Source organism: Aristolochia californica, unplaced genomic scaffold (genome assembly GCF_029961685.1).
Source record: "Aristolochia californica isolate CCGP_79_NKW_82.1479 unplaced genomic scaffold, dmAriCali1.0.hap1 SCAF_8, whole genome shotgun sequence".
Taxonomy (NCBI): Eukaryota; Viridiplantae; Streptophyta; class Magnoliopsida; order Piperales; family Aristolochiaceae; genus Aristolochia; species Aristolochia californica.
Genome location: NW_027182279.1, coordinates 23,070,046 through 23,086,441, shown reverse-complemented (window position 1 = coordinate 23,086,441; position 16,396 = coordinate 23,070,046). Strand labels below are relative to the sequence as shown.

The 16,396-nt window shown below is 41.5% G+C and overlaps 1 protein-coding gene across 1 annotated transcript in view; it reads left to right on the top strand.

The window, feature by feature from the left end:
* Positions 1–16,396, top strand: part of LOC137939134 (vacuolar protein sorting-associated protein 24 homolog 1) — a 47,215-nt gene continuing 30,819 nt past the window's right edge. Inside the window, exons 1-2 of the mRNA XM_068784335.1 lie at positions 1–192; positions 761–837. Of these exons, the coding sequence (XP_068640436.1) occupies positions 81–192; positions 761–837 (189 nt within the window). The 5' untranslated portion in view covers positions 1–80. The remainder of the gene's footprint in view (positions 193–760; positions 838–16,396) is intronic.

The window sequence follows — 16,396 nt, the reverse complement described above, 5'->3', positions numbered from 1 at the left end:
CTTAGCGTTTATGAACGGCTAAGGCTGAGAAATTCGTTACTGACCAACTTCATCCCTTAGGGAGGGACAAAATCAAAGAAATGGAGACAGTGAAGAATCTTTTGAAGCCCAAACCAAACCCTCAGCAGCAATTGAGGGATTGGCAGAGACGCCTCAGGCAAGAATGCAGAAACGTCGAACGCCAAATCCGAGGCAAGCGTTGGGCACAACTCACTTGCCTAATCTTTGAAGTTTCCTGATTTTGCCTAAATTTTTGTTTTTTTTCCGTTAATTTCTGGGTTCTGATTCCCAAAAATTTATTTGGATTGTGGTCGTTTCTTGATCGAGTTACTGATTCGATTTTTTACTGAAAATTTTAATTTGATCGTTCTATTCTATGGGGACCTCTGTAATATCCTTAACACTTTGGTGTTCTGGTTTTTGCTTTTCATTTTTAATTTTTATGTGAAGTTTTAAATTAATGAACTACTGTCGCTTCACTTGCCTCTTTTAGTGTTTTTTTATTTTATTTTTTTTACTTTTTTGGTGCACTCTCTATCGATAATTATCGGTTAATTCAGTATCCATGTGAATTGTTGGATCCGAGGTTCCCGATAGTTTCTTAGAATGGAATTCAAGATGTGTTCCTATTATACTTATTTTTACTGATTAATATCCATTCATCTTTTCTTATGTTTTGCTTCTTGTTCGTTAATATAATAGCCATTTCTGCTGCCTGTATGACTTTGTGATGATTCTTTTTCTTTTGGGAGATTTCCAGATGTGCAGAGAGAAGAAAAAAATGTCCAGAAAGCAATCAAGGATGCTGCAAAAAGAAATGACATGGCCTCAGCAAAGGTAGATTTTCTGCCTTTTTTTTGGTTTGACTGTAATTAGTGCCTTATTCACTTGAAGAAATGTTATATTTTTACCAGGTTCAGTATTCCTGAAGTATACAGTAATCCTTCTTAACAAGTACCAATGTTTGCACTCCAGTTAACTTGCTTACAACATCCTGTTTTAGCAAAAATTTAGACACCTAGCTGTTTCCAGCCTTGAATATGGTGAAAGAGGTGGTGAAGTATCTCTACATAGACATGTAAATATGAAATTCTTTTACCATGTGCATGAGATATACATATAGATGTTATTTCTCTCTAACTGAAAGTTCGTTGAACATGGATTTTTCACTTTGTAATATCAAAACATTCTTCAGTCATCATTGACAGCATTGTGATTCTTGAAGTGAATTGAACAACTTAAAAGAAATATATGTACTGGTAAAATTCAGTACATTAATTTGATGGCTTGAATGCAATAACATGGTAGAGCCCTTTTTAATAACTTGGTGATCAGGTGACCTTGTTCATATAAATTTGATGGGGAATAACACATTATTCGTTGAGATACTCTATACTCCCATATATGGCTTGGGTCTTTGGTTCAATGGTGACATGGGGGGTTTTAAGTGTGAGGTCTTGAGTTCAAGTCTCACTTGGCATAAATTGGGGTTTATGTGTGTAATCAACATAGCAAAGATGCTCTTCTAATGTTGGAAGTTGTTATTTAGAGTTAATTGTGTTTTACTTATTTTCTAAAAAAGTCTTTTCCTATAGAATGTCGATGTCTAGGGTTCACCGGTTGCAGGGACATGATTGTAATTTTTAAATATTATTTAGATTATAAATATGGGAGAGGGGCCTCCAGACTCGAATCTCTCCTAAACTTTTCTCGTGCAAATTATACATCGTATTAGAGCAAACGATCTTCTAGGGTCTGTGAGTTGACATGGTTAACTCCCATAGGTTGTAGGTTTTCTGGTAATTCTCTATTCTTCTTAGTTTTCTTCTTGATCTTGGAATATGTCGTATAGTTCTGAGTCTACACCAAGACATACCAACTCTTCACCAACTCACTTGTATTCATTGTTGAGGTCACGCGCCTAGTAGCGATTGTGTAATTCTGTGTTTACCGTCATTGCCATATCTTCCAGTTTCTTTACACCTACTGCATTTTTCAAGGTCTCTACTATTTCTTGGCAAATTTGGTTCTCTTGCCAGGTTGTTACCGCTGCTGACATGGGTTTTTTTTGTCGATCACTGGTAGTTGGGTTTTTTTCTTAGGTCCCTCCTATCTTGTTGTTCTTCATCCCTCTAGGCCCCTCCACTAGCATCATTTTTCATACCAGTTTTAGCATAATTTCTTGTTAGTTATGAAAAATGGTTAGTGTTGTTGGTCTGTTAGTTTGATATATAATCTAACTTTTTCTTCTACTATGACCTTGGATGTATCCAACTGCAACATGTGAATTAATTTGATCGTATTTCTAGAAGAAGTTTCCGTAGCTGATTAACAAAAACATGGAGCATTCTTGAGAGCAGAGAATCGATGGGAATTAGTGGAGTTCTGATTCTCTTTTCATGCTTTGTGCATTTGCTTCCGTATCTATTCAGAAAGAGCCCAAGTTGATTAACTGTGGAGGACCTCCCATTAGAAGAAACAAAGTAGAAAGAAGAACCTTGGCTGCAGCACCATTGCCATGGTTGTTTAGACTTGAGCAACTTGAATTGACAAATTGTGCTTCAACCTGTTGCTTCTTGTAAGATAATAAAGTTATGTGTCATATTAGTCAAGGAGGGCATCTAGAGCGTGCTTTTTGGAGATAAAGTGGTATTTCAGTTTTGCCTGTTCTATTCATGGATCTCTATGAATCTGAGCTAAGATTCAAAATCTTTCTCTTCTCTTATCCTTTGAATCCAGTTCATAGTGTAGAAGGTCATGGATTTGGGCGCTCTCAACCAAGGGACCATTGCACTTTTCAGTTTAGACTTCAAAGTTTCTTCTACCAACTTTAAAGCCGTTAAAAGATATTGTAAAGCGGAGTTTAGTAATTTCTCACTATCTACACCTCTTAGGTATAGTCTTATCTTATTCAGTATGTTTGAGAGTTTATGTAGCTCAAGATTCATGTAATTATGATGTGTAATGTAGTTATAAGGGTTTAAGTGAGTTTAAGTGAGTTTAAGTGAGTGAGGGTATTATAGTCTTTGTACCATGTTTAAGTTATAAATATGGTTTAGGGGTCAACCAGAACCCTAATCATGAGAGTCTTGACTCTCTTGCTGCCTGCCTCCCCTCTTCCTCTCTCTCAATCTTTTTTACTTCATTATTTCACATGGTATCGGAGCAGAAAGGCCTGGTTACAAGCACACGAAGCCTTCCTCTCCACTCCATTGAAGCCAAGGTTAGATTGCTACTTGTTCACAAAAATCAGATTTTTGTGCTGTCTTTCTTTGCCATAATGTTATTGGTGTCTACTGCCCTTTGAGCAACCTGATAATTGCATAGTGCCCTTAAGGGGTTGTTTCTTGGGATTTTCTCTCATCTACCTGCTGCGCAGCCCATTACGAGGCTAGTCCTGTCTGCATCATCACTGGGTTGGTTGATGTCAGCCCTAAACTTGAAGTTTTTTTTGGGATTTCTAAGATTTTACCTTCAACCATGAGGATTTATGATTTTAGGACAGATTGGTATTCCAATTGAGGAAACCCTAATTTTTTTAAGAAGTGGGGCCCACAATATCTACGCAAGCTATTGATTTTGTTCTGATTAGTTGCTGTTTATTATTGATATTTGTGGCATATATGGCTGATTCTGGTGAAGTTTTCACCCCCTCTAGGGAACATGAAACCTCAGAGGGAAAGGATTCGATCTTCATTACTTTTGAAAAGTTGAATGGATAGAATTATTTAAGTTGGTCAAAGTCCATTTGAATTTATCTCAAGGCCAAACGGAAATCAAAATTCATTAGGGATAACCCACCTGTCCCAATTGATGATGACTGGGAAATAGATGATACTCAAGTCTTGATCTTAATCAACAATATTGATTCAAAACAATGGAATAAAATTATGAACTGTGAAATAGCTAAAAAGATGGGGGCAACTCTAGAAACACTGTATGCTCAGGAGAGCAATTTATCTTGTGTGTAGGTGCTATATGCGAGATAGTTTGGTCTCAAACGGGATGACCATTCAGTTACAAGGTATTACAGTGAGTTGCTTGGAGTCCTACAGGAAATAAGTGTTTTCCACCACTTTCTATGGATGAAAGGGAGATGAGGGAACAACGGGGCCAGCTACACGTAGCTAAATTTCTAGACAGTTTGGGACCAGAATTTGATACAGTTAGAGCATAGTTGCTGGCCTCGGATGATATTCTATCGTTCTCTACTGCATTTAATTGGGTCATGAGAGCTGAAAACACAGCTATGTCCAAGGACAAAAGGAGATTAAGCATATTGACATATCAGCCCTTCAGATTTTGGGCAACTCAGAATCTGCTAGAGGACGTGGTGCATCTAGTAAGGGCAGAGGCAAAGACAATTTAGGTAGAGGCAGAGGTCGAGGTTACAGTAGACCTGATAGGAATTGTATACATTGCGGCTGGTCGAACCATTCCTCTGACAAGTGATGGAGTAAGTCTAGGAAGCCAGTTTGGGCAAATTCCCTTGTCCATGAAAATGCTAAATCCTCTACTAGACCTATTGTGAATATTGTGTCGGCTGCACCTGATGAGATGCAACAACTAGCTCAGAGCATGACACAATTGATTGCTACTCCTTCTGTTACAACATCCGTAGCTCCTCCTCTACCTCCCACTACCACTTTAGCCAGTTCAGGTACGTATGCTCTACATGTGTGTCCCTCTTGAACCCTTTTTTGGATCCAAAAGCCACAACTCATATGTCAGGTATGCCTTCCTTGTTTTCTATTTTAAAGGAGTCTCTTGATGTCAAGTGTGTTACCCTAGCTGATGGGTCAGTGTCATTAGTTCTGGGAATGGGTACATTTGTTCTTGCCCCTTTTTATGTCACCACAGTTAGTGCTACTTGACCCAAACTTTTCACTTAACTTGTTGTCTGTAAGTCAGATTACTAAGTCCATAAACTGCTCAGTAATCATGTTTCCATCTTATTGTGTATTTAGGATCTCTTGACGAGGAGGACAATTGGTTCCGCTAGTGAGAGGGGTGGACTCTATCATTTGGGAGGAGACTTACAACCTCCATAATATGCTTTACATTCTGTAGTATCATCGCTCTAGTGGCACCTACGGTTAGGACATCCATCTCTAGCAAAGTTGATTAAGCTATTTCTTGAGTTCCCTTCCAATTTATCCTTTTTTTTTTTAATGTCAACTGGGCAAGCATCACTGGACTATGTTCCCCTTGAGCAAAATAAGAAGCGCAAATTTAGTTGAAATTGTTCACTCAGATGTATGGGGACCATGTCCCGTGTCCAGTGTCTTTAGTCATAGGTATTTTCTTTCCTTTGTTGATGATTTCAGTAGATATACTTGGATGTATCTCTTATAGGAGAAATCTGAAGTATTCACTGTATTTTAAAAATTTTACAATGAAATCAAGACCTAGTCTAATGCATCTTTTCGTGTCCTTTGCACTGACAAGTTTGATATGTTTTGCCAAAATTATGAAATTATTCATCACTGGTCTTGTGTGTTCACCCCCCAATAGAATGGGAATGTAAAAATCGCCACTTGTTGGAAGTTGCTTACACTATGATTCTTCGTGTGAATGTTCCAAAAAAAAATATTGGGCTGATGCAATCATGACTGCGTGTTTTCTTACTAACAGAATGCCATCTTCTGTCCTTGGTGGGAAAATTACCATTCAGCTGCTTATCCCTTAGTTTCTCTATTAGCCTTTACTCCTCGAGTGTTTGGGTGTGTATGTAGACTCAAAAAGACAATCTATGAACTTAAATTGAGTTTGAAGGCATGGTTCTCTCGAAGTCATTGTAACTATTCTCCTTTTATAAAGAAGAGATCATTTGGTGTTATTGTTTTGATAGTGTATGTTGATGATATTATCCTGTCTGGAAGTGATAGAAAGGGGATTGAAGAAGTGAAATTATACCTCTCACAACATTTTTAGACGAAAGTCTGGGTTCCTAAAAGTATTTTCTTGGCATAGAAGAAGCCCAAAACAAAGCAGGACTCATACTCCCTCAGAGAAAATATGTAACCGATATGTTACATGACTATGATTTATTAGGAGCCGAACTAATAAAGACTCTTGTCAAAGTTGGTCATGATCTTCACAGTGAGAGTAGTGATGAACTCAAGGACAAGACTGTGTCTCGCTGGTTAGCTGGGAAACTGGTCTATGGTACAGTTACCTGTCCTAACATATCATTCTCAGTCAGTGTGGTCAACCAATTCATGGATCGTCTATGGAAGATATATCTTGGAGCCACTTAGAGAATATTAATATATCTAAAAGAGCTCTCCTAGAGAGGGGCTGATCCTTAAGCCTCATGATCACCTTAAGATAGAGGCGTACTCAAATACGGACTATGTTGGGTCTAAACTGGACGTGAAGTCAACTACTGGCTATTGTGTGTTCTTGGGTGGAAACTTAATAAATTGGAGAAGTAAGAAGCAAAATGTGGTGGCCCGCTCTAGTGCTGAAATTGAGTATATAACTATGGCGCATACGGTTAGTCAATTGACATGGGTGAGATCAGTTGTACTGGAGTTGAATCAATAGAGCAATGGATCCATGACTATGTTCTATGGCAATCAAGCAACTATTTGTTACGGTCCCGGGTCATGGATCGAGTAACACGACGTGGGATGTGTGAATCCAGCACTGGTACTGAGCTGCTGGACTCAGTAAGGAGGGTTAAAGATCCCTTCTTTGGCTAATCTTCCACCAGTGATCAGTCTCCCTTTTTATGAACTCACTCTAGTGCTAAAGTTATAGCTAGAATGGAATTAATTCAGGTGGAGAGATAATGGAAGAAATACCTGTTCTTGTTCACGCAAATCAGGGTTTCAACCCTGATTTGGTGCAGCTCATGCTAGGATTGAAGGCCTAGCTTAGGGGGCAGCCTTGGCTCACGTTGATGGCTGTTCTTGCTCTGTTTCCGTGATGATTCCCCAACAAGAGAAGTTGCTCTAGTCCTTCACGTGGAAGAACCAGCAACTCTTCCTTTTTGCTGCTCGTCAAGAGGGATTGAACCCCTACTTGTTGTTGACGCTGAGGAGGAGGGAAGACCCTCTCTTTGGGCTCGGAAAAGGGGCAGGAAGCTCCTCTTCCAAATAGGGATGATGGTGGATGAAGTTGGATGAAGATGGATGCCAATGGAGGGTGAAGGATAGGTTGGATTTTTGGAGTAAACCCTAAACTCGGGATCAAGAGGTGATCTCAGCCTGTTTACACTAGGTTATTCTAAAATCTCAAAGCTTACCTATTTCATTCATTCCTTTCCCTTAAATAGATCACGTCATGGAGTTTTAGGGTTAGGGTTACAATAATTCTCCATAATGCCCCTACATATAAAAGTACTTAGAAATAACTCCTACTTAAAACAATATAAGAAATAAATCCTACTCAAAGTAATATAAGAAATAAATCCTATTGAGTGAGTTGTTGTTGCCTCCTTCGTTGTGTGACTCGGTGTGCTATTGAGTCCACAACACTATCTTCACTGCTGGAAATTCATTTTTTCATGAAAGAACTAAGCACAGAGAAGTGGCTTGTTATTTGGTCAAAGATGCAGTTATGAAAAAGGACGTGGCCACTCCATATATTCGATCCAGTGATCAGATTGTTGATATATTTACCAAGGCTTTGGGACAACATGAATTTGGGAACTTTTGTAACAAGCTGGAGTTTATGCATATGCTCTTGCTTGAGGGGAAGTGTTAAAAATATTGTAAAGGGTAGTTTGGTAATTTCTCATTGTTTACACCTATTAAGTATAGTCTTATCTTATTCAGTATGTTGAAGAGTTTATGTAGCTCAAATTTCATGTAATTAGGATTATTAATGTAGGAGTTATAAGGGTTTAAGTGAGTTTAAGTGAGGGTGTTATAGTCTTTGTACCCATGTTTAAGTTATAAATATGGATTAGGAGTTGACCAGAACCCTACTCACTAAGAGTCTTGGCTCTCTTTCTCCCTCTCCTTTCTCTCTTCCTCTCTCTCAATCTTCTTTACTTCATTATTTTACAAACTTGTTTGAGGTTTCTCAACCATGTGCTGTGTGATATTAAGGTGTGAAGAAGAACCACGGTGCTAAGGGAGGCCCTCTTTTCTCACTGTCCTTGTCCCTATTGTCAATTGTGGCAACCCAAAGCACTTTGACTAGACTTGTTCTCCTGCACTAACAAGGGTATCTCTACTGCCTTCTCTACCCTCACAGGCATAGGCCCCCTTGGTTTGGTCAAATTTCTGGTTGTTTTCATGTTTTAATTTGATGTTCAGTGTCATGGTTCATTTGTAGTTGATCTTTCGGTCAAATTTGATAGTCAATTTTGTGGTCATGTTTGGTTGTTTACTTTGATGTCTCGTATCATTGTGCTTTTTGGGTTAGTCATGTTCATGTACTTCAGTCAATATTGTTCCTCTTGTAAGTTTTTCATATTATTTGATATACACTTTTACTTTTTTTTTTTTATGAAATGTGAATTTATTAAGAGAACAGAAAGGAGCTAACTCCTGACAACAAGAGATTGCAAGGAGGCTCCTTGCTTGGCTAGGGCATCAGCCACAGAATTTGCTGATCTCGGAATGAGAGACCAGAAACAATTAAAGAGATTTACAATATCCAAAATTTCAAAAAAGGCATCCCAATGGTGCCACGGAGGAGTAGAGGCATTCTGGCACCAACCGATCACCACCTTAGAGTCTCCCTCGATCAGGACAGGTCCGGAGCAATGATCGCAAAAAACACGAAGCCCATTGAGAAGGCTTTGAAGCTCAGCCGTCGTGGAGTCTGCAACACCAAGCGGCTCGGAGAAAGAGACGATCTGGTTCCCAAGAGAATCACGGATCACGCCACCAAAGCCAGCTAAGCCAGGGTTACTAAGAGAAGAGCCGTCAAAATTCAGCATAAGGACTTCGGCAGGAGGCGGGGTCCATTCGTAGATGACAGGAGGCTTCGAGGAGAGGTGAAGCTGGGCTAGGCTTCTCCAATTATTCTTGATGGATGATCCAGAGAAGGGGGAGAAGGCCTTTCTAGAATGAAGCCAAGTTGTAATATTGCCTAAGATGGTTTCAATAACTCTATCTTGAGAGCTGAGTTTGGCATTGAATCTTCGCTGATTTCGCTCTAGCCAAATACCCCAGGGGATGAATGCGGATAAAGCAGAGATCATCAATTTCCCAAGACCGGGGATAGGGGTCCCAACGAGCATACGACAGGTGGCTGTCAAGTCCTCAGGGAAGCAGAGTTGGAGTCCAATTTTGCTAAGAATTGACGTCCAAATCCCCTAAGAGAAAGGGCACAAAAGAAGCAGGTGGCTAACAGTTTCTTCCTCTGCATGGCAGAAACGACATATGGGGTCAACTCCGAGGTGGCCACAAATTCTGAGGTTGTTAGCAGAGAGAATCTTATTACGGCAAGCACTCCACATGAAGAATTTTACTTTTGGGGGGGCACTAAGACGCCAAGTGAATTCTACTGTATGCTTGGGGCCCTGAGTGATCTCTCCTTGAATAGCAAGATAAGCAGAAGAGACAGAGAAAGAGCCACTTTTATCTGGCCACCAGATCAATTTGTTTGAATTGTTAGCTTGGATTCTGGTTGGCTGCAGAGTGTCCAACAGTCGACTGTCTTCAAGACTTTCTGACTCAGATAGGCCACGACGAGGCTGAATGCTCCATCCCCCATTATTAGCGACTTCAGCAATGGTACTATTCCTCACTGTTGAAATTCTGAAGAGGCTCGGAAAAGTGTTTTGAAGAGGCATTTCACCCAACCACCAATCTTCCCAGAATCTGATATGATGGCCATCTCCCATATAGAATCGGATTGCCGCAGAGAAAGTAGGAGTTAAGAGAGAGTGACCGCCAAATAGGAGATAAATTCCTTCTGTTTTCCCCATCTGTCCACCACTTTGAGGAGATGCCGAGCTTTGAAAACACCATATTTTTCCAGAGGTTTGGAGCAGCTGAATTGAGTCTCCAAATCCATTTAAGGAGCAAGGCCTGATTCATGTTTTTGGAAAGCCGGATTCCAAGACCTCCAAAAGTTTTTGGGAGGCAAACTTCCTCTCAGTTGACCAAATGGTACTTGAAATTAGGGCTGTTCCCTCTCCAAAGAAAACTCTTCTTCATTTTATCAAGCTGCTGACAAATAGAGGCACGACAAGGCATGAAGGAAAGATAGTGGTTTGGAATACCAGCGATACATGATTTCAAAAGAGTCAACCTTCCTGCCTTGCTAAGCAAACGACCCTTCCATGATGCAAACTGTATTTCCATCTTCTCTATGACTAGGTTCCAAAGATCCATGCAAATATGACTAGTGAATAGAGGAAGGCCAAGGTAAGTGCAAGAGGTGGATGAGATTCCGCAACCAAGTACCTCCGCCATTTCTGAGAGATAGTTTGGGTAGATATTGAACCCAATCAAAGAAGTTTTCCTCCAATTGATTTTCTAACCTGAGCAGATTTCAAAGAGCCCCAAAACTGCCTTCACTTTTTTTATGTTATCCAACGTTCCAGCTCCAAAAATCAAAGTGTCGTCCGCATATTGTAGCACCAGAATGTTGAATGCCGAGGAGCTGCTGGTTGGATGTAACCATCCACATTCTTTGGCCGAAACAAGCATGGCAGAATATACACCTGTCCCCCATTCCATTTCAAATTGTGAAAATGATTCTCTTTTATTTGGTAAGATCAATTCCTTATGTTTTTATGTTGGAACCCGTTATCTTTTGTTTGGACTTAATAAATATCATTTAGTTTGCACTTTGTCTCAGAAAAATTGTTTTCTTGTGTTTTGAGATTTGAGTGTGTCAATGCCTTAGTTTGAGTTCCAATGGTTGGTTTTCTTAGTTTGGTGTGTATGGGTGTTTTCGTCCTTGGTGTCATAGTGGTGCCCTAGGTGGTTTTGTGTCGTTGTTAGGTGGTTTTAGTTCAATGTGAGCTCTAATCGACTTAATTTGGGTTGTCTGCACTTGAAAGAGTGGTTGAAATTGTTCTCACATAGTCTAATTCAAGGTTTTTTGTTCTTGGTGATTGTTATTACTACTTTATGTTCAAAATCACTTAGTGTTGGATCTTGAACCCATATGTCTTCTTCCTTTTTCTTAAGTTGTGCCAACTCTTTAGGGTTATGAGATTCTTTGTCCTCGCTAATATTTGTTTTGATTATTTTGTCTAATTGGACATCTTGAGTTTGTCTGTTATTCAAGGAGAGGTGGAAGAAGTTGAGTTTTGAAGAATCAAAAAAATATCTATTATACTTAAGTCGGGTATCATTGGCGTGTACTTCCCATCTTGAGGGGGAGAATAAGAGTGCTAATGAAGTCGAAGGACCATCCTACAAGTACAAGTTCAAATCAAAGTCACAAAGTAATGACATACTGCATATTTTGAAGATCAATTTATGCTGGATGGATTTCTGTGGATGCGATTGGATTGGCTGGCGGCATTTTGATGGTGTGGGACACTAATATCATTGAGGTGCCCGATCGTTGTTGTGGCACTTACTCCCTTGGAATCAAGCTGAGAGACAAAGGATCGGGGAAAGTTTGTTGCCTTCTGGGTGTGTATAGTCTTACTAGATACTATGAGAGATCTCTTCTGGGATGACCTTTTGAGGACTTGTTAGAGGTGGCCCATTCCTCTGATGCTTGTGGGGGATTTCAATGTTACCCATTTCTGCCATGAGAAATCCCTTCCCTCCCGGAGAATCACTATCTCCATGAGGCTATTTGCAGACTTTATTGGGAGCTGGGATCTTGATGAGGTCACCCTATCTGGAAAGACTTTCACTTGGTCAAATGGCAGACAACCCCCCGTCGTCTCCAAGCTTGACCGCTTCTTAGCCAACAACAACTGGCTCCAGTTATACTGCAATGCTACAAGCAAAGTTCTCAATAAGGTTGTTTCCAATCATTGGCCGATTACGGCATAGCTCCCCTCCCCCCCCCTCTCTTCTTTCAGATTCAATAATGCTTGGATGACGGACCCCTCTATCCAGTCCTTCTGGGAGAGGATGGTCGTGGCTGGCCCGAACGGGTGGACTTTCCCAGCCAAGCTCAAGATGTTGAAGCCGTTGCTGCGATCCTGGGCCTCTAAGAGAAAGGCCTCTTCCTCAGCCGAGAGAGCCTCTGTCCTTTCTCAGATTTCCACTCTTGACTCTGAGGAGGAATCTGGAAACCTCTCTTTGTCAGAAGTAACCAAGAGATATACCCTCCAAGGGCAAATGTAGTCCTTCGCTCATAGTGAGGTCGTGCACTGGAAGCTGCGTGCAAGATTTAAGTGGCTCGTTGAGGGGGGATGCCAATACTAAATTCTTCCATGCAGTCTGCTCTGCACGGAGAAGAGCCAACCGCATCACCACGCTCAGCGTCAATGGTGAGATTACCTCGGATCAATCCCTTATTTCAGACTCACTGGTGAAATTTTTTGTAGAATTATATTCTGATTGCCAGCCAGTTCGCCTTTTCTTCGGAAGGGTTCATTTCCAGGCTATTCCTTTGGCCGCAACTAGTCTCATTGAGCTCTCTTTCTCCAGTAAGAAAATTGAAAAAACAACACTGGGTCTTCCTTTGGATCGCTCTCTAGGCCCAGATGGTTTCAACAGAGAATTCTATCGCCGATGTTGGCCCTTCATCAGAGACGATATTACCTGCATGGTCCACCCGTTCTATCAGCAAGACATCAGATATATGAGCATCAGAGCTTTGTTTATTGCCCTCATCTCTAAAAAAGAAGGGGCAAAACTTCCGTCTGACTTCCGGCCGATCAGTCTCACCACCAGTGCCTACAAGGTGCTTGCGCGCCTCCTTGCCAATCGCCTCAGGGCGGTTCTCCCTATTGCCATTCATCTTGGCCAAAGTGCTTTTATCAAGGGAAGAAATATATTAGATTCGGCCATGGCATGTCACGAGCTGATTAACCATTTTAAGGCTTTAAAGCTTCCCAGATTCATCTAGAAGTTTGATTTTGAGAAAGTCTTTGACAGAGTTAATTGGAAGCTTCTGGACACTCTCCTGGGGAAGATGGGATTCGGGGAAAAATGTCGTTTTTGGATTCAAAGTTGCATCTCCTCTGCAAGCTACTTCGTTCTTCTCAACGGAACGGCCTATGGGTATTTTAAGGGATCTAGAGGAATCAGGCAAGGACACTCCCTTTCCCCTTTGCTCTTCAATGTGGTAGAAGAATATCTATCCTCTTGGATCTATTCGGCCAAGAACTTGGGTTGGCTCTTCCCCACGACGGACTGTGCAGCCTTTGATGTGCCTATCCTTCAGTTTGCAGACGATACCATTTGCTTTGAGGTTGGTACTATGGATCAGATCCGAAAAGTGCGTGCTATATTTGGACTATTTGAATTGGCTTCTGGTCGGAACACTAACTGGAAAAAAACCACCCTCCTAGGCTATCATATCGACTCACCTATGCTACAGGGTATGACTTACTATTTGGGGTGCTCAGTGGGAAATTTGCCAGTTACATATCTTGGACTCCTACTCTTTGACTCTCGGCCTTCGGCGACGCTTTGGTTCCCCCTTATTGAGAAATTTGAGAAGAGACTAACTACTTGGAGGGGCAAGCTTTTATTGAGAAATTTGCCTCTCGGCCAACTATTTATTCTCCTTCATGCACTGTCCGGCCTCCGTTTGCAACTGGATTGACGCCATCCGTTGGCGTGGCGTTTTCTCTGCAGAAGATCATAGGACACCTTCAGATATCATTTGGTGAGTTGGAAGGATATTTGCATGCCCCGCAATCAGGGTGGTTTAGGCATCCGGCCTACGAAGGAGATGAACAATGCCCTTATGCTCAAATGGATGTGAAACTTCAACATCAAGCATAATAGCCTATGGGGAGATATGGTTAGGTTCTATCTTCAACCTTCGGGTGCCTAGTGGAGTGAGGATGGCCCTACTCGCCTCATATCCTCGATATGGAAATCAATTCAAAAGCTCCTCCCAATATTCAGAGATGCAACTTCATTTCACACAGGCAATGGAAGGACCCTCCTCTTTTGGTCGAATGAATGGTGTGGCCCCTGCCCCCTCTCCGAGGACTTCACGGGGCTCTCTAGGGTGGCGAGGGATCTTTCTTGCTCAGTGGTTGATTCTTGGAGAGATCGCTCATGAAGTCTCGCATTTCGCCGGGGATTAAATGATGAGGAAGCTTCAGTTTTTTGCTCTCTCCTCTCCAGACTCAGCAACATTATTATTCGTGAGCTTGCAATTCATAAATTGACATGGAAGCCCAACATTAATGGCCGATTCACAGTTGCATCCGCCTACTCTCACATTAGAAAGCAAGATTACAACATGCATGAGCACAAGGCAAACCTGGCATGGAAGCTCTCAGCGCCGAGTAAAATCAAATTCTTCGTGTGGATGGCCATCAGGGAACAGGTCCTCAACTCTGACAACCTCCATAAAAGAGGTTACACAACTCCCGATCGTACTTGTCCCCTTTGTGGTGTGTGCGATGAGACAGTCCAGCATGTTCTCTTACATTGTGATTTTTCTTGGCAAGTCTGGATGAAAATATTTCAGAAGATACTCCAAATGGGGCTACATCAGGACCTTTTTGGCACCTATGAGATGGTTATGGGGATCCGCCTTCCTAGGTTGGACAAGATAATTCTCTTGGTATGGCTTGCGCATGTCCCATGGTGCCTATAACTCGAGTGAAATAATCGGAGATTCAACTCCAAGGCTAGTACCCCGGATAATACAACTTCTCAAGCAGTTAGTTACATACTAGGCCAACACAAAAAATTTTCATGCAGTAGCTTCGGCTAAGCGGAGGTCCAACCGTATTACCTCGTTATGCATTAATAATGAGGTAACATCGTGGAGGACTTCGATCACTAATGTGTTGCTCAAGTTTTTCACAGATTTATATTCAGATGGATGTTATTATAGACCGAAACTTCAGAATATCAGGTTCTCTGGCCTATCTCCAACAGCTGCCTCTTTTCTGAAGTTGCCGTTTTCATTGGGAGAGGTCGAACGTGCTGTTTTAGGCATGGAGGGTGATAGGGCACCAGGCCCTGATGGCTTCAATGGGGATTTCTTATAAAGTTTTTGGCCTCGTCTCAAGGGGGATATCATGGCCATGGTTAATGGATTTTTCAGCAATGGGATCACGTTTCATAGTATTGGTGCTTCTTTTATTGCATTGGTCCCGGAGAAGCAAAGTGTGGAGAAACCAAAGGATTTCAGGCCTATCAGTCTCATTCCTAGTGCTTATAAGATAATAGCCAGAATCTTGGCGCACTGTCTCAAAGCTCTCCTTCCATCAATTATTCACAAAGGGCAAGGGGCTTTTTTGAAGGGAAGGGAGATTCTGGACTCTACTATGGCTGCTCACGAACTTATTGATCATTTTCAGCGCAGCAAGGATCCTAGAATTGCCCTAAAGTTAGATCTTGAAAAGGCTTTTGACAGAGTAAATTGGATCCTGTTAGATGAGATCATGGAAAAGATGGGTTTTGGCAACAGATGGAGATTCTGGATAAAGAAGTTGTGTGGGCTCGGCTTCATACTCGCTCCTCATCAATGGCTCCGTATGTGGTTATTTCAAAGGGACCAGAGGTATTAGGCAGGGAGATCCCCTATCCCCGCTTTTATTCAATATGATTGGTGAATTTCTATTTGCTATGTTCTACTCGGCAGGTAATCTTGGGTGGCTCCCCCCTACTAGCTCCAGTTCAGCTTATAATATTCCCATCCTCCAGTATGCAGATGATACCATAATTTTTGGAGTTGGCATCACTGATTGTGCACGAAAGATTAAAGCTGTGTTGGGGCTTTTTGAGGTAGCCTTTGGTCAAAAAGTAAATTGGGGAAAGACTTCCTTAATGGTCTTCAATGTTAACCCTGAGCTTCTCAGTGAGATGGCAAGTATATTCGGATGCATAATAAGTCACTTACCTGGAACATATCTTGGTTTACCTCTTTTCAATGGTCGTATTTGCAGGAGGCTTTGGAATCTGGTGGTGGAAAAAATGGAATCTCTCCTGGCATTATGGAAGGGACGACTTCTTAGTAAAGCGGGGAGGCTCATCCTTCTCAAGTCCTGCATAGCCGGTATTCCCAATTATGCCCTATCTTTCATGTCTTGCCCTGTTGCAATTTGTAAGATTATGGATAGGCTAAAAAGACGTTTCCTATGGAGGGGATCGAGTGATGCTTTCAAGTACCATCTGGTTAGCTGGGATGAAGTATGCATGCCAAAGAATAGGGTGGCCTGGGAATCCGGAAAACTAGAGATATGAATCAATCTTTGTTGTTGAAATGGCTATGGAAGTTTAATACTCACTCCTCAAATCTTTGGAAGGAAATGGTTCTCACAAAGGTGGGTGGGGATCCTCACTGGTGGATGTTTAGTGGGAATCGTAGAGCCCTC